At 41.5% G+C, this 21,151-nt stretch overlaps 1 protein-coding gene and 1 long non-coding RNA gene across 2 annotated transcripts; both read left to right on the top strand.

The window, feature by feature from the left end:
- Positions 1 to 246: 246 nt before the first annotated feature.
- LOC117527281 lies at positions 247 to 18,343 on the top strand. The gene is made up of 3 exons (XR_004565487.1): positions 247 to 257; positions 15,976 to 15,981; positions 16,615 to 18,343. It is a non-coding gene; the product is annotated as an uncharacterized LOC117527281 (long non-coding RNA).
- c16h16orf72 (chromosome 16 C16orf72 homolog) lies at positions 1,017 to 17,839 on the top strand. Its single transcript, XM_034189552.1, has 5 exons — positions 1,017 to 1,358; positions 7,136 to 7,216; positions 8,090 to 8,157; positions 13,642 to 13,852; positions 14,382 to 17,839. The coding sequence occupies exons 1-5, from the start codon at positions 1,163 to 1,165 to the stop codon at positions 14,696 to 14,698; spliced, it is 873 nt and encodes a 290-aa protein (XP_034045443.1). The 5' UTR covers positions 1,017 to 1,162; the 3' UTR covers positions 14,699 to 17,839.
- Positions 18,344 to 21,151: the final 2,808 nt, after the last annotated feature.

Raw genomic sequence — 21,151 nt, 5'->3', positions numbered from 1 at the left:
GGGGGTGTGTTAGTGCTCATGGCATGGGCAACGTACACATCTGTGATGGTACCATCAATGCTGAAAGGTACATCCAGGTTTTGGAGCAACACATGCTGCCATCCAAGCAACGTCTTTTTCAGGGACGTCCCTGCTTTTTTCAGCAAGACAATGCCAAGCCACGTTCTGCACGTGTTACAACAGCGTGGCTTCATAGTAAAAGAGTGCAGGTACTAGACTGTCCTGCCTGCAGTCCAGACCTGTCGCCCATTGAAAATGTGTGGCGCATTATGAAGCACAAAATATGACAACAGAGACCCCGGACTTTTGAACAACTGAAGTCGTACATCAAGCAAGAATGGGAAAGAATTCCTCCTACAAAGCTTCAACAATTAGTGTCCTCAGTTCCCAAACGCTTATTGAGTGTTGTTAGAAGGAAAGGTGATGTAACACAGTGGTAAACATACCACTGTCCCAGCTTTTTTGAAATGTGTTGCAGGCATCCATTTCAAAATGAGCACATATTTGCACAAAATCAAAAAAGTTTATTAGTTTGAACATTAAATATCTTGTCTTTGTGGTGTAGGTTGAAGAGGATATGCAAATCATTGTATTCAATTTTTATTTACATTTCACACAACGTCCCAACTTCATTGGAATTGGAGTTTTTTATATATATATATATATATATATATATATATATATATATATATATATATATATATATATATATATATATATATATATATATATATATATACATATAAATTTGTGAACTCGTTAATCTATAATAAAATTCCCATTCTCATGCAAGCTTTAGAAATAAGGAATTTTCTGAGGTTCTATTGTCAGTGTTGTGACGGAAGGGTCCATTGTCCAATCACGATCTGAAGAAAACAACCCGATTCCGCCCATCACTGCCCAGTTACCCAATTGTGGCTAAAGTTTAGAGGAAAAGGCGGGTTTACTGACATAACACGGTAGATTGTGTTACGTATATATCTCGACGTCGGCAAGTCAGAGGAAAATACAATTTTTAGTTCGCGTCCTTAGGTTGTTCGCTGAGCGAGTGACGTATTTTAGGGCGAAATATTACAAATTATGAATTTATTGACGTAGTTCTCTATATCCTGCGCTACTGTGACACGTACAAAGCGCGTTTTCCTGGCGTTTGGGTGCGTTAATGGAGGAGAAGAAGGAAGACGGAGACTCTGAGATTCAGGAACACGGACCCGAGCACTGGTTCTCAAAATGGGAGCGGCAGTGTTTGGCCGAAGCGGAGCAGAGGGAGCCGAGCGAGGAGGAGGCCGATAACGACCAGGAAAAGCTGTGGCATCTCTTCCAGAACTCGGCCACAGCGGTGGCTCAGTTATACAAAGGTCCAAAGCAGCAGCAACGGCAGCGTTGTCTTGTGTTTGATTAGTAGCTGTCAGACTAGCGACGGTTGCTAGCTCGTTAGCAAAGTGGCTGTCAAACACAGGCTAATGTTAGCGGCTAAATTTAGACCGGGTGACTTGCTATTTGGTACTTGTCGTCGCACGCTTGGATTTTGTAACGGCGTTCGTTACACTTACTATCTTACAGATTAAAACGACTAAAGATGAAAATGTGCTTGTTGGTACGTTTAGTAGCACCGGACAGCCGAGGTAGCGTTGGCCAGGCTAGGTACAAAATGGCGATGGTAGCCCTAGATGACAGATTGTCTCTCACAGTGATCACACATCTTGTGTGTAGTTGTTGACACTGTTTTTGAAGACAAGAAGTGTGCACTGAGACTTTGAAGCGCCTGGTTTGCTGGATGACCAGATTATTAACCATACAGCTGGCATAAAAATATATATCACAAAATCGCGTAGACGTTACTGTTTTTTAGCAGAATTCCTTGCCTGTGTTTGTGTGATGAATTAGATTTCAGGCCAGTTTAAGGCTTGGCTCGTTTAATTGGTTCTTGGTTTGATATTTAGGGCAGTCAAGATGTGACGTTAACTGCTGTCATGTTGACCATCCAGCAGATTGGCTGACATGTTGCTGCTAAACCTAGCCTAGTACCTGTTTGTATTCAAATGAAAATTATCTTCATATCACCAGACTTTTTTTTTCCTTTCTGTAGTGACTATTGATATAGTACCATATCTGTTGTTATTGTACGGCATTCAATAACAAAACACAGTGATTCGCAAGTTAAAGATTAACATTATGGCAGAAACTCTGTACAGGCTCCACGTCGCACATTTCAATCTCAAGACGTAGGCACTGGGATGTGTATAAATTATTACATTGGCTAGTTTAAGTATGCACTCGAGTTCATAAACAACCAGACACAACAAAAGTTTCACCCTGATGAACACCTTATCACTGTAAACGATACAAAACTATATCAATCAACAATTTATACTTCTGTAACACGTGTTGCACAAACATGCAGACCAGCTGCCCTGCACACAGACACCATAAACACACAGCTCACATCCTGGGTGTATATTATTGTGTGTACTAGTATTTTTTTTGTATGATGTCCTACTTAATTTTTACCACATAAGTAGTATCGGAGCTATGCTAAACTAGAGTCAAACTCTCTGTGTGTGCATACATACTTTCCCAGTAAAGCTGATTGTCATTTTAACAATGGGTGCTGTATGAATAGCAATTCTGTCTCGCGTATGGTACCATATCTATAGCAACACCCCTCCCCAAAATGTCTACAGCTACAGAAGATATCCCAAAACATGAATTCTACTGGTATGGTACAAGAAGTAGTATGCTACAAGAAATGTTTGTGTACTCACTCACCTTCAACCGCTTATCCGCTTATCACATCCAGATTTAGGAACAGGTACCAAATAACCGTACAACACCACTTTTTCAGTGCCCTTTGGTTGGGGTCCCAAAATTATAGGCCATATACAAAAGGGAGGTGCTAACCTGCTGCTGTCCATTGATTGACTCAATAGCTAAAGCGAAAGTTACAGTCCCCGTGAACAGTTCAGACTGTTTCAGATATTAAAACCATGTTTGCTGAGGCTCCCCCTCGCTCACATCGCCTCAATTCGGAAAATGGACAGTTTTAAAGTTTAGTGCACATAAAGTAAGTCCCTTCGGCTGCTCCCTTGTTTGCACTCGGGGTCGCCACAGCAAATCCAAGGTGGATCTGCATGTTGAATTGGCACAGGTTTTATGCCGGATGCCCTTCCTGACACAACTCCACATTACATGGAGAAATGTGGCAGGGGTGGGATTTGAACCCGGAGCCTTCTGAACTGAAACCAAGCGCATTATATGTGTTGTCTTTAATGCTGATGTGTGCCATTATTACAGTAAACAAGTAATAATCATGGATTAATTGCTGTATCTTGTCTGTGGTAATTGGAAGTGTGGACGTAATCTCGTTGTTGCACTCGTGTAATGACTGACAATAAATCTCATCCATCCGTCCACCCATTCACGCAATGAGTAAATATAAAGTGTTAAGCTTACTTGTTACGTCGTTTAACTGGGATTTATCATCACAGCCTGATGAAAACCTGTCCATGAAGCATATTTATTTTGAAAAACGATAACTAGAAATACTTTAATTCCTTGTTGTTGCTGAAATGGAGTGTTTTTAAAGAGGTCCCTCAGTGTTTATCTGCTCCAGGTGCGTTTCTCAGCTTGAAAGAAAGGAGGCTGGCAGTTTGTCCCACAAGAAAATTAACTTATTTTAAAAGTTAAGAGTCACAGTGTTTCATTTATTTACTCCAGTGTTTACCACAGGCATCAGTTGACTCTTCAGCATTCTTCATTCAATGAAAATAAATCCTGTGATCCACCATGACAAATAAAATGAAATGAAATTTTAAAAAAATTTCAATTACATTGTGTGGAGGTCGTGGAGAGTTCGAGGCTGCGCGACAGCGTACAAGCTTTCGATGTCTTGCATGACATCTACATGCTCCGCCTACTAAACCAAGGGTACTGATAGCGATTGAAATACAAGCCTAACCCTAACTGTTCCGACATGGAACACTCGGTGGAAATGATGCTTCAATCGGACATTTCTGTAAACCCCCCTTTTGGGGGGAGGGATTACCACGGGGTTGTCACCTGATCACTATCCACCAATCAGTGGCATTCTCTTCTTCACACTTGATGCCAGTGCCTTTTGATATGGTACCATATTGCTTTTTCATAGCATTGCATTAAGTACCAAATGCTGTGATCATATAGCATCCAGTCAGAAAGATAAACATTGACATCATGGTGTCGAAGCTGTACAGGAGACAGTTGATGAATTTCAAGCACAAATGTTTGTACTAGGGCTGTGGATTAGGGCTCATTATTAGGTTGTAACTTGTAATACACTGTTGGAGTGGTAAGTGGACCTATTGTCTTTGAATATTTAGCGAGTTGTGTGGCTTGCAAGGTGTAGTTTGTGTGTTTTTGTTTTTTTGTAAGTGGTCCTTTGTCAAAAATGTTTGAGAAACAATAGTTAAAGTAACAGTGGCTACCCACACTAATAGCAATTCATGGTTTACGTATGGTACTGTATCGATAGCAGTGACCAATTTCCCTCATCTGTGCTTGTTGAATCTCCGCAAACACAATCGATCAGTATTTATGGTCATTCTGTTTCTATGGTCATTTTGTTTCTCATCAGCTTTTGCAACTATAGAATTCTTCCTCCTCTTTAGTTTCAGTAGAAGAACAAAGCATCTGGATGATTGCAGCACCTCACTTCTGCCTCCTATTTTTTCAGCTTTGCTTGGTGTAATCTCATGACATCATTTGATGTCAGAGCTCTGATGCATTTGTTAACCACAATAGAGCAGAAATCTATACAGGAACCTGCATTTCAGTGTCTCATCTGGTTCCTGAAAGGTGGTCATTTATGTATTTTAGATGATGGGCTTTGATTTAAGACCTTAACATGACCTGTGTTTTGGGAACACAGTCCACTGAGTTAATGCACTGTTTGACTGATATTGCTCTTTCTGCTTTGGATAAATTTTCTACGTACCGGGCACTTTCATAGAAAAGGTTACAAAAAATTCCTCCTCGTGTTTTACAAATGCTCAGGAAAAGGATGTTTCTTTAAACACATTTGATCCTGGAGTGTCAGAAATGAAAGTAAAATCAGAAGCCAGTGTGTGTCTCATTCTCAAGCCTCCATGTGCAAGCACAATACTTTCAGAAAAATGATTACTGTCACATGGCCCTCACTTTCACAACGTGCTTTTTCAGGGAAAGACCGATTTTAATGTAAAGCAATAGCACCAATATTGGCCAATGCTTGTTCACTAGTGTGCTGTCTGCTGGATGGTGAGCCTTCTGAGAGTTTGTCATGATGCTGTTAATATGGTACATACTTGTAAAAATGCCGTATCTGCTGCTATGGTCACTCTTCAGGAAAGGACAGTTGACAATTGATAATAACCTCTTTATGCTTTGTGACAAGTTGAGTAGATGGGTGTGTGCCACATGTATGCCTCTTAGGGGTGTAACAGTTCGTTTTAACGATTCAATTCGTCAGTTCGTATCACCATTCGTGGTTGCTGATATGATTCAAGGACAATGTTGGTTAATTTAGAGCAATCCAAAATGATTTAATGACTTGAAATCGATTCAGTAACTTTTTAGCCAAAAATTCAGCCAGTGTGACTGTGAAATAAATACCTTGGTAGTTGTTAGAAGTGGGTAATCTGTGGGCTCAATTGGGCTTCTGCACCAGCCACAATCATGTTCCTGGCATTATCTGTGATGATGACAGGATTCTTTTTGGAGATTTTTCACCATGTGCAGTAGGGATGTGAATCTTACAAAATGAATGTTACAAAAAATGTTTGTTTAAGAAAATTCAGCTTTACAAGGTTAATCAAGTGATTCTAAAGATGTAAATTTACTTATCTGCTTTGCTCGTTCAGAGTTGGCTGGAAGTTTAGCAAAGTGATGGAGTGTGCGCTGGTCAGTAGTCGGCAGAGACCACTGCTCTGCTTCTTTTAGCTCCGGGTGATGGCGTCGCATGTGGGCTTGCGGATTTGAAGTGTTTCTGAAGTACTTGACTTTCATTTTGCAGATTTTGCACACTGCATAAGTCATGTCAAGCTCCTTCTTACGCAGCAAATAATAAAATCCAAAATGCGCTCAGAGATTTGCCTTCAGCAAAGACAGTGCTGGCTGAATTAGCTCTGTGTCCGCCATGCTAAGCTGCAGTTCACAAATGTTTGAAGCACGCCGGACCCTCCCCTCGCGGGGACGCTGTAGTACAGAGGCCGTTGCCTGACAAACAGTACACGCAGCAAGTAAGCAAGAAAATGTTTAAAAAATTGCTTTTTAAAAATCAATTCTTGGACATTTTGGATTGATTCAGAATCTTGATAAATAAGAATCGTGATTCGGACATGAATCAATTGAGATGAACAAAATAAGATTTCTGAAGATATTGCCTCGGACCATGGGGGAAAAAAAATTGGCAATTGCAAATGTTTGGAAGTTTTCTGTAGACTAAATGATCTTTCATTAGTGTTCATAAATCCACCATACCTCTGAGTTTGTAGAATGGGACCCAGAGTCCTTATTTTAGTGATGAAAAGGAAGTGCTGTGAGGTGTAGTTAGTTGCTGAATTTACAGAATCAGTTTTTAAGGGGGGAAAAAAAAAAATCATAACTTGTCCTCAGCTATTCTCATCATACTTTCCCCAAAAATGTTTTGCCCAACCCTCAGTTCTGAGCTGCTAACCTTGTTCCAGAGGTCTTTTCTGCATCCTTACATGTTGTTGTCTTGCTTGTACCTTTTTTAGATAGGTATGATGACATGACAAACATGTCCCCTGTCTGCAGCTAAGGTGGAAGGATTAACAGGGGGCAGACAACCTGTGTTAAAAGACCGTCCTCTAGGTTAGGTTAGACCCGGGTGGATCCTGTATTGAATTTCGCTTACATTGCTTACACAGTCTAAGACTTGAAAATGGGACCTCATTGACTTATAGCACCTACCCCTGTGATCAGCCTTGTGTATCAGTATTACTATCTTTAACATTGTGATGATGTCTAAAGTTGTCAGTCACTTGGAATGCAAGGATTGGCCAACCAGGTGGGGATCGTGGATCCCCTCCAGTGGATTTTTGTGTTCAGCATGCAGTGCCTCCTGAGAAACTACTGTATGTTTTGTTTTCCTTTGCAGACAGAGTTTGTCATCAGCAAGGCCTGTCACTTTGGGTGCCATTTCAGAATGCCGCTACAGCAGTTACCAACCTCTACAAAGGTACGGCTGCATCCTAATGGTCTCAGTTCCTAAGCATGTGGGCGATTTACCACCTGGGTATTAGGGTGCTTCTTTTAATCAGTAATGGTTGTAGCTGGTTGTTGCAGTACTTGTTAATGTAGAGGTGTTTTTATTGACAGGTTCATCCATTACTCAGTACTCTTGTACATTTGGCTTTTATAATGCTTCATGATACTGTACTGATCTGTTTGTAACAGTGGTTGGAGTTTTTTTTATTTTTATTTTTTATTTAATAGTTGAAAATATACTATGGTAATTGTTAGTTGTTTATAAAATAAACTGTCCAAGGACACAGTCGGTTGCCCCCGCCCCCCCCAAAAAAAATCTTACCAGTTTTTGAACTGAAATGATAAATTGCACTTTCTAGAATCATTATTGCAAAAATGTGTTGTTCAGAATCCATGCTTTGACAACGTCAGTGTTGAACAATGAGGGTCATTGACCAAGGCATGTACACTTCACAAAATAGTACATTTTAAATTATTTGACAGATTGTTGGCAGAGTATTAAACAAACTTTGGTTAATAAAAACATGTCTGCAAAACTACCCATATTGCCTTCATATGGTAATCTCAGGCCGGAGCACTGGAGCTACTGCTCAGCCTCACATGCTGTCGTGTTCATCAATGTGCTGCCAGCTGCACCCATATATTGGCTCACATTTGGCTGATAAATAAGAATGCAAAATGATGTTACATCAGGAGTACTGGTGCATCCCAAATAAATAAATCTTACAGTAATGTAACATCCTTGCTGATGGTAAAAATTAACATTTCCAATTTAATACATATTCTTTTTGATTGGCTTTGGCATTGTGACTTGATCATGTTTCTGTTTTCCTCACCACCTTAGAGAGTGTGGAGGCCCATCAGCGAAGCTTTGATCGGGGCATACAGATAGGACACCAACGTCGAAATAAGGTAGGCCTTGTTTTCTAAGCCTCTATCAAATATCCTCCAGCATCATTGATTCATGTCAAAAAAAAATTACGCGTTTCTTCATTGAGCTTTCCTATTACCATTACATTCTGAATTGAATAAAAAAGTTATTAAAGTGGGGAAAATCTATTTTTATTTACATCTTTAATACCATAAAATACAGTAATTTATATTAAAAGTGTTGTAAATGTCCTGTAAAATTGCTGTATTAATACCAAGCGGTAAGCTTCTATTTGCTCAACTGAGGCCGGACACGGAAGAAGAAAAAGTTGAAGTTCCTCAACTGGCCGCTTGAGGCTGGATCCAAAAACAAGCAGGTTCCCTTTTAAGTCCATGTTAAAGAGGGGCTAGCTTAAAAATAATTCACAAAGTTCAGGTGCGATCAGCGTGAGTATCACAAACAGCCTCTGTGTCTGGACAGACTTGGCTGGCTCTTTACGCTTGTCTACAAATAGTGTCTGGCTCACTCACTTATAGACACAGCCACCAATGTGACGGTGACCCACAATTCCTGACTTGCCCCGCTGAAAATGGGTTCAAAACCAAAAGAAACTGGCCAACAAAACTTGTTGAAAGACACTGCAGTCCCAACGTTCTTAGACTTCAGTAAGCGTGTAAACGCGGGGTGAGCCACAGCCAACGTGAACCCTGGAAACATGACATAAATTCAAATATAAAGTCTTAATCTTACCTGATTGTTTCAGTCCAATTCATCATCACAGCCTGATGAAATCTTATCCACATAAGGGTCCTGATTTTGGACAACGACGTCTGAAATTCCTTGTCGGGAGCTGAAGAAATGTAGCGTTTTAAAAGAAGTCCCTCTGTGTTTTCAGCCTGAACCAGAGAACGCCGGTGCTTTGGTGAGCAACAGCACCTCATTCATTAATGTCACATCAGTGCTTGTCACAGCCATCAGTCGACTCTTCCCGTGATGAAAAGAAATCGCATTTTCCACCAAGACAAAAAAAAACAAAAGTTAAATTACTCTGTCTGGCGTCTGTGTAAGAAATGAAAGAGGTGCCAAGCTTATGGCTTGCCCCATACGCTTGTGTCACACTTCCGGTTTGAATGCATCGCCTCTTGCGGCGATTTACTTTTAGCAAATTTGCTTAGCATGATAATTATTAATAGAAAATGCGAATTTTGAAAATAACTGTAAGAAGTGGTTTTATTTAACACTTGGAATGACACTATTATCCACAAAAATTTACAAGAGGTACTTTATACATGCTTCCCTTAGGCAGTATTATTAGAAAGCATTGCTTAAAGTGGATATGACATTTAAAGACAACATAGTCTTATTACATGTAACAAAGGTTATATAATTCAGTCAACCTAAGTGTTTTGGGGAAAATGGACACAGTTCTCCCGTTATACGAGGTCTGTGATTAAAAAAAAAAAGCGGTCCTTTTTATTTTATTTTTTTTCAAAAAATAAATGGATTTGATTCATATGTTTTTACGTCAGACAAGCTTGAACCCTTGTGCGCATGCGTGAGTTTTGTCATGCCTGTCGGTGACGTCATTCGCTTGTGTGCAGGCTTTGAGTGAGGTGTGGACTCCCCCTCCCGTCGGAATCTCTTTGTCTGAGATGCTGCAGGGAGACGGCGCGCGTTGCTTTATCAAATTTTTTCAGGACCGGTGAGGGATATCTGTGTGGACACTATTCGAGAAATTCAGCTGGTTTTCGGTATAAAGTTTAACGGCTGATGAGAGATTGTGGAGTTTCTTTCACTTTAAGCACAGCCCACAAAACGGATCGGCGCGGTCGGAGGTGGCGTCCGTCTGGCTGTTTCGAGCTGAAAACATCCTAATTTAAAGCTCTGTTCACCCAGGACGTCGTCAGAGAACAGAGAAGTTTCAGAAGAGGCCAGCATGAGGCCCCTGAACAGCTTCCCGCTGAGCACCAAGCCGAAAATACGTCACTACGTGTAGACCGTATCGGCTCGCGCGCCTGGTGGCTGTTTACACTTTTTTTTAGCGGCAGAAACTTTGGTTAAACACAGCTCTCAGGGACTTGTTTGTCGATATGCCTGACCAGTGTGTCGCAGCATATTGCACAAACACAAGGGCAAAAGGTTTTAGCCTTTTCAAGTCCAGGCAGATTGATCAAAAGCTGCGGTGTTGTGTGATGCACGAAATGTCCGGCTGCCGCTCGCTCCGCTCGCACACACGCATTTGCTCCCGACAGCAGACACTTTCCTCTACTGTCTCCATGTTCTCGCAGTGCTCACAGGAACACCTAAAATGTCAACCCCAGATAATATGTTCACAATAATCTTGAAATGGTCAAGGAACTTATGTAGTAAACACGGCGGCGGCATGTAAACGCAGCGGCGGCATGTTGTTCAGTGTTGTTTTCAGCGATCTTTTTCGAAAACTTCGCCGTTTATTTCCTATTCTTTCGTGAAAATAACGTAACTAAACACGGATGAATGCAATGCCAGGCACTCAAACGGCAAAACCCGAAGGTAATGACGGTGGTCCACAAGTAATAGCTACACTATCACGGCTCCGGAACAATAACAAAGGCAGTAAACAGACGCTCGAATCGAAAATGCTATACAGTAATTCGAGTGTTATAAACAGCAGCAACAAAAATCAAAGCCTACCTTACCATTCCATATTCTGCAGCCTTTCAAAATCCGTTGGAATTGGCACGTCTCTTGCCTCTGCTTTGGCTCCACCATAAACACCGTCTGCATTATTTTCGCTGCCAGAATACTCCTGGTTTGAATGTTCATCCGAAAGGTAAGGCTCCAATCTGTAGGGTCTAATCACTGCTGCGACATCCTCAGGATCCGAGTCAGAAATAATCCACACTTGAAGAGGAGTCAGAAAAGTTCTTGATCTTGTCACTGTCCATGCTGAGGTCCATCTGTTCTTGTTGTTAATCTAACAGACAAAGACGGAACTCTACATTCTGTGACGTCACGGCATCACGTGACCGCTGATGGAACGCTACCAGCGCGCTTTCCAAGAAACACACTTTTGAGAAGCTGTACAAACTTTATTTCTCAGTGATAATAATTAAAACCACTTTCAGCTTACTATACTGTATGTATATTTTGATATTTATATCAGCTTTACCTAATTTTTTAGGTGTCATATCCACTTTAAATTTTCATTGTTACACAGATGATACCCAGCTGTATCTAACCATGAAGCCAGAGGACACACACCAATTAGTTAAACTGCAGGAATGTCTTTTAGACCTAAAGACATGGATGACCTCTAATTTCCTGCTTTTAAATTCAGATAAAACTGAAGTTATTGTACTTGGCCCCACAAATCTTAGAAACATGGTGTCTAACCAGATCCTTACTCTGGATGGCATTACCCTGACCTCCAGTAATACTGTGAGAAATCTTGGAGTCATTTTTGATCAGGATATGTCCTTCAATGCGCATATTAAGCAAATATGTAGGACTGCTTTTTTGCATTTGCACAATATCTCTAAAATTAGAAAGGTCTTGTCTCAGAGTGATGCTGAAAAGCTAATTCATGCATTTATTTCCTCTAGGCTGGACTATTGTAATTCATTATTATCAGGTTGTCCTAAAAGTTCCCTGAAAAGCCTTCAGTTAATTCAAAATGCTGCAGCTAGAGTACTGACAGGGACTAGAAGGAGAGAGCATATTTCACCAATATTGGCTTCTCTTCATTGGCTCCCTGTTAATTCCAGAATAGAATTTAAAATTCTTCTTCTTACTTATAAGGTTTTGAATAATCAGCTCCCATCTTATCTTAGGGACCTCATAGTACCATATCACCCCAATAGAGCGCTTTGTTCTCAGACTGCAGGCTTACTTGTAGTTCTTAGGGTTTGTAAGAGTAGAATGGGAGGCAGAGCCTTCAGTTTTCAGGCTCCTCTCCTGTGGAACCAGCTCACAATTCGGATCAGGGAGACAGACACCCTCTCTACTTTTAAGATTAAGCTTAAAACTTTCCTTTTTGCTAAAGCTTATAGTTAGGGTTGGATCAGGTGACCCTGAACCATCCCTTAGTTATGCTGCTATAGACTTAGACTGCTGGGGGGTTCCCATGATGCACTGAGTGTTTCTTTTTATTCACCTCTTTTTGCTCTGTATGCACCACTCTGCATTTAATCATTAGTGATTGATCTCTGCTCCCCTCCACAGCATGTCTTTTTCCTGGTTCTCTCCCTCAGCCCCAACCAGTCCCAGCAGAAGACTGCCCCTCCCTGAGCCTGGTTCTGCTGGAGGTTTCTTCCTGTTAAAAGGGAGTTTTTCCTTCCCACTGTTGCCAAGTGCTTGCTCATAGGGGGTCGTTTTGACCGTTGGGGTTTTTCTTTAATTATTGTATGGCTTTTGCCTTACAGTATAAAGCGCCTTGGGGCAACTGTTTGTTGTGATTTGGCGCTATATAAATGAAATTGATTTGATTTGATCTGCATGTTCCGCCTGCCAGACAAAAGGGTGAAAAGGGTTCTGCTGGCGGACTTAAGTGTTCTGACCCGTACCATACTGTGCTGTACCGACACAGACCCCTCGGTGGAAATGGGGCTGTCAGCATACGCTGGCTAAATTGTCATGGTGTGACACCTGCATAATTTATTCGACCTATCCAGCGTATTCACCAAATTTTTCATAAGTCGCCATACGTGGGCTGGGAGTACAGTTTTTGCCTGAGAAGTTGCTGTCCCAGATATTTAAACTGCACTACAACATTAAACTGAATTACATCAGAAGTTGGGGTCCTTTCATTTGCATTAAGTAGTAATATAGAAGGATTTGTTATAATTTACTTTACATCTTGAAATGTGACCAAATGTTTTTGCGTTTATGAACTGTAGCAAGTCTCCAATTTGTTTCTTATTTCAACATGAGTAAAATGTGTTCCGTCAACCCAACTGTAAGATGTCCAGGAATGCATTTAAAAAAAAAAAGACATGAATCCTGTCCTTCAGCCCCCTCTGGTAGTCCCACAAGTATCATGTTCTTCAGTCGTGCTCTAGTTTCCCAGAACTTATCCTCTAGATTTTTATTCTTTGGCTTCAGTACATCCACACTAGTTTGCAAAATACTTACCTTGTCGTGTGCATAGATCTGCCTGCGACACTCGTTTGTTGTGGTATTTTATCTCCTTGCTCATACTGTCTACCACCATTTTAATTCCAGCAAATCTGGAAGAAAATCACTTTTCATAGTTTTTGCAGCCAGAATTGTCTGCTTTTACACCTCTAGTTCCCTCCTCTGCCAAATAACTTCCTGCGTTCTACCCCGATATGACAGTCAGTTAACTTCTGCGCTGCTTAAACTTTGCTCTTATCCTTACCTAATGTGATAACTCTGCATTACAATATACCCAGAAATGCTGCATTATAAAGTTCTGTTGCAAATGAGTGTATTTTTGGTAGAAACTGTAGCAGGATGGGTCATAATTGTAAGTCACTAAAGTCAAATTTGGGTTAATTTGTGGGCTGTCTCCTGTTGGACCACAGGACATGTTGGCCTGGGTGAAAAAGCGGCGAAGAACAATCCGTAGGGAGGACCTTATTAGCTTTCTCTGTGGCAAAGTCCCGCCACCGAGGAGTAGCAGAGCCAATCCCCGGCTGACCATGGTGGCCCCCAGCCGAGCTAACTCACCAACTGAGACTGGTTCATCTGTGGAAGCAGACCTGCAGCCCTTCAGGGAGGCCATAGCACTGCACGGTAAGAAAAGCTTCAGAAAGAGCAACACCACACTGGAGACCCTTCATATTTCCATCATAGCACCACCTGAGGGGGGAGTCTGGGGAGATCTGATACAAATCTTCATGCTAATGAAGACAAAGTGATTTTTCTTGTGAACACAAACTCAGTACATCTTAGACAGTTCTTATTTCCAACGTGGGCAGTAGATGGACTGAATGTTGATGAGGATAACGTGTGCTTTTAGTGCAGTAACTCATTAGCAATACATGATAGACACCCAGATGTTTAAAGACTTATCTTGCATGTACTTAAAGGTTTTGCTTCATATTGTGCAGTAACCACACAGGTGTATGATGATATATTGATTACGACCTGTACGGTCTTGGTAGCATCTTGCTTTTAAAGTTGTAGCTTTAATCATTGGAAGCTTTGAGTCATCCACCTCACTTTCAAGCCATAAAAGTGAGTTTTGCATTCTCCCAGCTGAGACAAAGAAATTATAAAACCATTTTAGCCAATTTGATTCATGTTCTGTGCCTCTCCTCAGGTCTGAGTGGCGCCATGGCGAGCATCAGCGTGCGCTCTGGTGCTCCAGGTTCTCCCACACATGTGAGTGGAAGTGGCGGCAATGGAGGCAATGCCAGCGGCGGCGGTTCTTCTGGCTCGGGGCTGATGTGCCGCAGCAGGCGTAACGGGCTCCAGGATGTAGATCTGAACACTTTCATCGCCGAGGAGATGGCGCTGCATCTGGACTCTACAGGCTCCGCGTCCGCTGGAGGAGGCGGAACTAGGAAACGAAATTCCACCCAGTGTAGTGACGTCATCACAGACTCTCCGACTCACAAACGCAACAGGCTGATCTGAGCTGCTTGGCTGTGTGATGGATGTGCTGATGAGCGGAGGGACGTTGGGAGGTTTCAGCCTGCAGAAGACCGTGGGCGGGACGGAAAGCCTGAACTGGCAGCTCTCAGTGGATGAATTCTTTTTCTTGTCTGCTTTCTCTGTTTTGTTATCAGATGTTGCAGATTCTGCAGCCGCGCCATGTGCTTTGTTTGGAAGTGTCATGTCGGCGGTAATCACACGCGCGAGTCATCGCTGACGGCTGGTCACCCTGTAAAGGAGACTACGAGCAACGTCACCAACTGGGATGCAGGCGGCTCTGCTGCTTTCAAAGTAAAAGCCACTTGATGTTTGACACATCTGTGCCCTTCCCTCCACTGACTTTAATCATCCTCCTCACCCACCACCTTAATGAACACGTGAGGGTCGTTAACAAATCGTCTCACTCGGTGACTCGACTTGTTCGCCAAACGACAAATCCGCTCTCCTGCTGAAATCCGCCATCTTTCTCTGACTTCATTTGTGAAGTCTGTCAGCAGTTATAATCCTCTGACTTCATAGTAACTGCCAAAAAAAAAAACTAGGCTGTTGATGTTTGGACGTTTGGAACTTCTCTGTTAACTCTCTGCTTCACTTTAGTTCAGACTGTTCTGTTCTTATTTGTAGCTTTTGCACCCACCAGTGTTAACTTTGGAGCTGTGTTAGCGCCGTGTGCAGCAGCGATGACCCAGTACGTTTTCAGTTGTCGTCTCTACCATGTTGAGGATAATCAAAAGGAAATGCGTCTCAGACAGCCGTCTGGCTCGGTACGTCCATCGCTCAGAAGCAGACGTGACTGCAAGCATGTAAAAAAAATTAATAAATAAAAAATTGCAGCCAAAACACTCAGATGTAAACGTTGCTTTTGAAGGTTGTGCAGAAAAAAAAATAGCGCAGATTGTTGCCAGAATGATTTAAATGCGGCTCAAGTAAAGATTTTACAAAGGAAGCGATGGAGGAAGTGCATTAAAAATATCTTCTTTTTTTTTCCCACTTTTAGTGACAGTTCATCTTGTTGCAGCGAGTGCAGGTTTTCAGGCTGCAGTCAGATGAGTTTCTGAGAACTAAAAGCAAACTTTATTAAAATAAATTCAATCTCACTGTATTGTAGCTTGATGACAATACACGTAGAACACCACACCTGCTGCCAACATCAAGGACAGCAAGTAAAAATGTTCCATAATTAAGTAATGTGCAGGTTTCTTTAGATCAGTGGTTCTTAGCACTTTTTTTCCGGGGGGGGGAGAGAATGTGGCTCATAGGAATCAGTTATATCCCTTAACTTATCTGGACATACCCCCCCCAGCACAAAAAAAATTGAACAGTAGCAACAGGAATAGTAATTAACAACAACACCACAGTTCTGTGCAGTACTTATCAGTACTGCAATATTACTCAGGTCTTAAGATATAGAATTCTGCAAGAAGGCAATTCTTGAACTTCTAGGATTTCACAATTTCTCATTCCTACTGCAATAACGATGGAGCATCAATCAAGTTGACCAAAAAAAAAAAATGAGTTTGGCTGTGTGTCGGTGGAAGGAAAGGTGTGTTTCATCTCTAGCTGCTACCAATCCAAACTGAGCTAAGTTACGTTCTGAAGTGCCAGCATCTCTTACCATAAGACAAGATTTCACATACTACATGTTGTATGTGGGAGTTTTCCTCCTGTATGACTTATACTCCAGAAAATACGGCAATACAGCAGAAGTCAAACTGCATTTGTGCACAGTTTCTGCTTCACAAGTCACTAATGCCTTCTGTTTTATTGTCCATCATATTGAGATTTATGGTGCATCAGGAGAACCACTGATCTAGACTTTCCAATAGTCTTTAAAAGAAACAGCCCTGAAATATTCAGTGTACATTGACTGAAACTGCAAGTGCTCCAAAAAGAACCAGTGAAAATGTTGTGCTGCTCAGTTAACCGATTGGTGGCTTTAGTCTTTCCAGCGCCACCAGAGGTCATGGCATTGAGTTGCAGGAATGTGAGAAACGCGAGTGCCAGAGTTCTGACTGCCCACGTGAAGCGTGGAGCAGATTTTAAAAGCAGCTGCTGTTTTATGTGATGGTTTGATTTATCCTGACGAGTTGCAATAAGGATTTTTTTTTTCTTTGCACTTAGCTTTCACCTCCCACTAATGCAAACAAATCGGCTCTTCCACTTTTCTCTCCGCTGTAGCCTTTTGCAGCTCTTGTGCTCAGTCCGCACGTCACTTTGCAGCTGAATAAAAACAAACTGCAGTGACGACAATCGGAGCCGCATCACCCCGCTTGTTTTAACGCCACCTCCGCGTGCCCGACCTGGTGTCATAGCTTTCCTCTGCGCACTTGGGAATATTATTAAAAGTGATCTGAAACTTGAACACTGCATTTAATTTCAGTAATTTGCATTCATAGTTTCCACTTAATTGTTGCACTTCTTCGAACTCTGGTGGTTTTCCAGACTTGATCCTGACAAACGTCTTGCGTACAGCGTAACAAACGTGAATCGCACTTACTTTGATCGTCTTCACGCAGCAGCGGTCACGGCCCAACTTGAGTTCCATGTCGGAGCTCAAACTGAAAAACTAGAATAGGCGTTTGATGTGGAACTGCTGAATGTGACACGAAGATTCTGACCGGGTTAATCTCGCTCAGGACTCGGTGTCCTTCCTCACCCAACGTAACTCATTGGAAGATGATCAGTACTGTTCCGGTGTTGTCGTTTTTCTGACCCAACATGCCCGCGGATCCTCAGCTACTTCAGAATCTTCAGGATTTGAGCTGGTGTGTTTTGTTTAAGGGGAGCGTGCATTAATAAGACGGCGGAAGGTTTTGGGTTTGATGATGCAATCAGGGCTCGTTTCCCGTCATTTGAGGAGCAGAGACGCAAACAGACGGAAAACCGGTGTGGTAATAAAATTTTGCCTATTTTAGGCACTTTAGAAAATCACTACAGTGGAATCCACACAGTGTGACGAGCTGATGTGAATGTTTTTTCCTTCGGTGCAGGAAACTCAGAGAATCGGCTGCCTTTTTTGTTGTTGTTTTTGCTGTTTTCTCACAGCGAGGTGACAGAAACTGAAGGAATCATCTACATTTTGGGTAAAATTGCAAAAATAAATTAAAGAATTCATGACTTAAAAAAATAAAAAGCCTGTCAGTTTTACAGGTGGTTTAAAATATTTAGTTGGTAATGTTTAAGTTCTGGCAGAAATAATCATATAAACTTGTGCAATTTGAATTCTAAGTTCTTCTAAAGAATAAAATATACGTTTTTAATGAACAAACCTGTACGGTTTACTCAGAACTTGACAGTAAGTTGAGTTTGAACTTGTTTGAAAAATTTATTAAAATTGGGGGGGACATGATTGTGACCATTTTTATGATGTCTGTAAAATGTCACAACAGCTTTGACTCTGACGGATTCTTTTGGAGGCACTTAGTGTTTTTCTTTTGTTGCCCTGAGCCAATCACCGGCCTTTATTTAAAACAAAAAAGGTATAAAGATGCCACGTGTCTCTGGAGCCAACACTATTATCAGCTTGATACTTATTTGTTAAAAAGTAATAAATGGCTAATCTATATACTTAACATTGTTGGTATATGTGGTTCACATTGTAAAAGAAATAAAAACTCTGAGTTGGAATTTGATGGATTTATTTTTAGTTGAACTGGACTTGGAAGGTTTTCAGTGTTAATTTGGGAGGAAGTATAGCTTCATGGGTTCTGTTAATCCTGATTAGTTTGTTTTATTTCTGCCAAATTCACAAGAATCACTTGATCCAGATCCTATCAGAGGTACAGTTATGTATATCGTTTTGTATTCCCAGCCCTCAGATGGACAGCCAACACGTCTGCCTCGCCCTGCCATCCTCACACCTGATTGGCTGCTAGCTCTCAGAACACACCTGGAGCCAATTAGCTCCAAGTGGAAAAGGAAGTAATTGAAAACATGCAGTGTGCAGGATTTTTTATTTTTAATGGGCATACCTAAACTTTTGCGTATCATCCTTAAGGGCCCAGTCGCACAGCGATTGCTGAATGAAGGGAAAATCATCAAGGAAAAAGTGATCGAATTAGCCTGCACGTCTCCCATCACCGAAAAGCCTGCGAGTGCAGAGCGCATAAAAGACCGAAACAAAACCGATACTAACAAAAGAAAAATGAAGCGAATGGCGACCTTGACGCTGTGATCATTTCTGCAGCAAGTGTGCTCTACGCCTCCACCTGCAGCTGCATTGTCTCGACAACAGATTTTGTCTTCACGACAACGTGCACATGCACATTGCAGCCAGAGACGGCTACAACGTGCATAAATAGTTGATCAAATGTTCTTGCCGCTATTGCTTCTATACGACAACGCTGCTTTTCGTCCCACACATAGACGATTCACATACAGCTTGTCGAATCTTAGTTATTGATCCGTTCAGATATAGTTGATGTTCGTGCAAGACATCGGACTTGGGAGGTTGGAAGAAGTTGGACGACAATCACACGGAACACTGACAGTACAAGAACTACGCAAATGATGAGGAACGGTCAAGACAGAAAGCAAAACGGAATACGGATGACTTCAGGTTGTCATCAGGATTCGTTCACATTTTTTCAAGTTTGAAAATTCTATCCGTTCAGTTATAGTCGATGTTCGTGCAAGACATCGGACTTGGGAGGTTGGAAGAAGTTGGGCGACAAACGGAACACTGACAGTACAGGAACTACACAAATAATGAGGAACGGTCAAGACAGAAAGCAAAACGGAATACGGATGACTTCAGGTTGTCATCAGGATTCGTTAACATTTTTTCAAGTTTGAAAATTCTAAGCGCCAGCTACAGAACTAAGCTGGATGACTGTTAAACAATGTCAACGTAAATCCAGATTTCTTGTTTCGTTTTGGTGTCCTTCGTTAGTTGCTGTGTGACTGGGGCTTTAGGAGGAGCATGCACATGTTCCATGCAGAATGCAAAGGTGAAGAATCCAGAATTCCACCCAGATCACACTGGAATTACACAATGCAAGACTTAATTCTTGAACTGTATAAATCCTAAGGTGTGTGTGTTTGTTTTTTTTCTTTTTCGGGGAGGGTGGGGATGGGAAGAGGGCTTTCGGAGCCAAACTACTTAATTTCAGAGAGTAATTTTCCAGGTGTAGAAACTGAGGTCGGTGCTGGAAGCACAAACACTAGTCTATTTGGTACAGTAGTGTTCAGAATAATAGTAGTGCTATGTGACTAAAAAGATTAATCCAGGTTTTGAGTATATTTCTTATTGTTACATGGGAAGCAAGGTACCAGTAGATTCTCACAAATCCAACAAGACCAAGCATTCATGATATGCACACTCTTAAGGCTATGAAATTGGGCTATTAGTAAAAAAAAAAAAGTAGAAAAGGGGATGTTCACAATAATACAACCCCTGGCAAAAATTACGGAATCACCAGCCTTGGAGGATGTTCATTCAGTTGTTTAATTTTGTAGAAAAAAAGCAGATCACAGACATGACACAAAACTAAAGTCATTTCAAATGGCAACTTTCTGGCTTTAAGAAACACTATAAGAAATCAAGAAAAAAAAATTGTGGTAGTCAGTAACGGTTACTTTTTTAGACCAAGCAGAAGGAAAAAAATATGGACTCACTCATTTCTGAGAAATAAATTATGGAATCACCCTGTAAATTTTCATCCCCAAAACTAACACCTGCATCAAATCAGATCTGCTTGTTAGTCTGCATCTAAAAAGGAGTGATCACACCTTGGAGAGCTGTTGCACCAAGTGGACTGACATGAATCATGGCTCCAACACGAGAGATGTCAATTGAAACAAAGGAGAGGGTGTTTGGGTAGTTTCTATGGAGATAAACAGTGACATCAGAGCACATGTATATAGCATCAAATCACAACAAACTGTTTCCCCAAGGCGCTTTATATTGTAAGGCAATGTTGTGGTGGAAATTATTTACAAGGCCAATAGTGCCTGTAGTTAAAGAATCACCCTTAAAAGAGGGTAAATCATCACGCAATGTTGCAAAAAGATGTTGGTTGTTCACAGTCAGCTGTGTCTAAACTCTGGACCAAATACAAACAACAAATGAGGAACGAATGGGAGGAAACTGGCGTCAACGACTGTGACCGAACTGTAAGAAACCGCCTAAAGGAAATGGGATTTACATACAGAAAAGCTAAACAAAAGCCATCAACACCTAAACAGAAAAAAACAAGGTTACAATGGGCTAAGGAAAAGCAATCGTGGACTGTGGATGACTGGATGAAAGTCATATTCAGTGATGAATCTCGAATCTGCATTGGGCAAGGTGATGATGCTGGAACTTTTGTTTGGTGCCGTTCCAATGAGATTTATAAAGATGACTGCCTGAAGAGAACATGTAAATTTCCACAGTCATTGATGATATGGGGCTGCATGTCAGGTAAAGGCACTGGGGAGATGGCTGTCATTACA

Source organism: Thalassophryne amazonica, chromosome 16 (assembly GCF_902500255.1).
Source record: "Thalassophryne amazonica chromosome 16, fThaAma1.1, whole genome shotgun sequence".
Taxonomy (NCBI): Eukaryota; Metazoa; Chordata; class Actinopteri; order Batrachoidiformes; family Batrachoididae; genus Thalassophryne; species Thalassophryne amazonica.
This window is presented reverse-complemented; position numbering and strand designations above follow the sequence as displayed.

Coding starts and splice junctions, on each gene's coding strand:
- c16h16orf72 (XM_034189552.1), top strand. CDS start 1,163: ATGGAGGAGAAGAAGGAAGACGGAGACTCTGAGATTCAGGAACACGGA. Junction 1,359..7,135: donor GGTGGCTCAGTTATACAAAG/GTCCAAAGCAGC, acceptor TTTCCTTTGCAG/ACAGAGTTTGTCATCAGCAA. Junction 7,217..8,089: donor AGTTACCAACCTCTACAAAG/GTACGGCTGCAT, acceptor TCACCACCTTAG/AGAGTGTGGAGGCCCATCAG.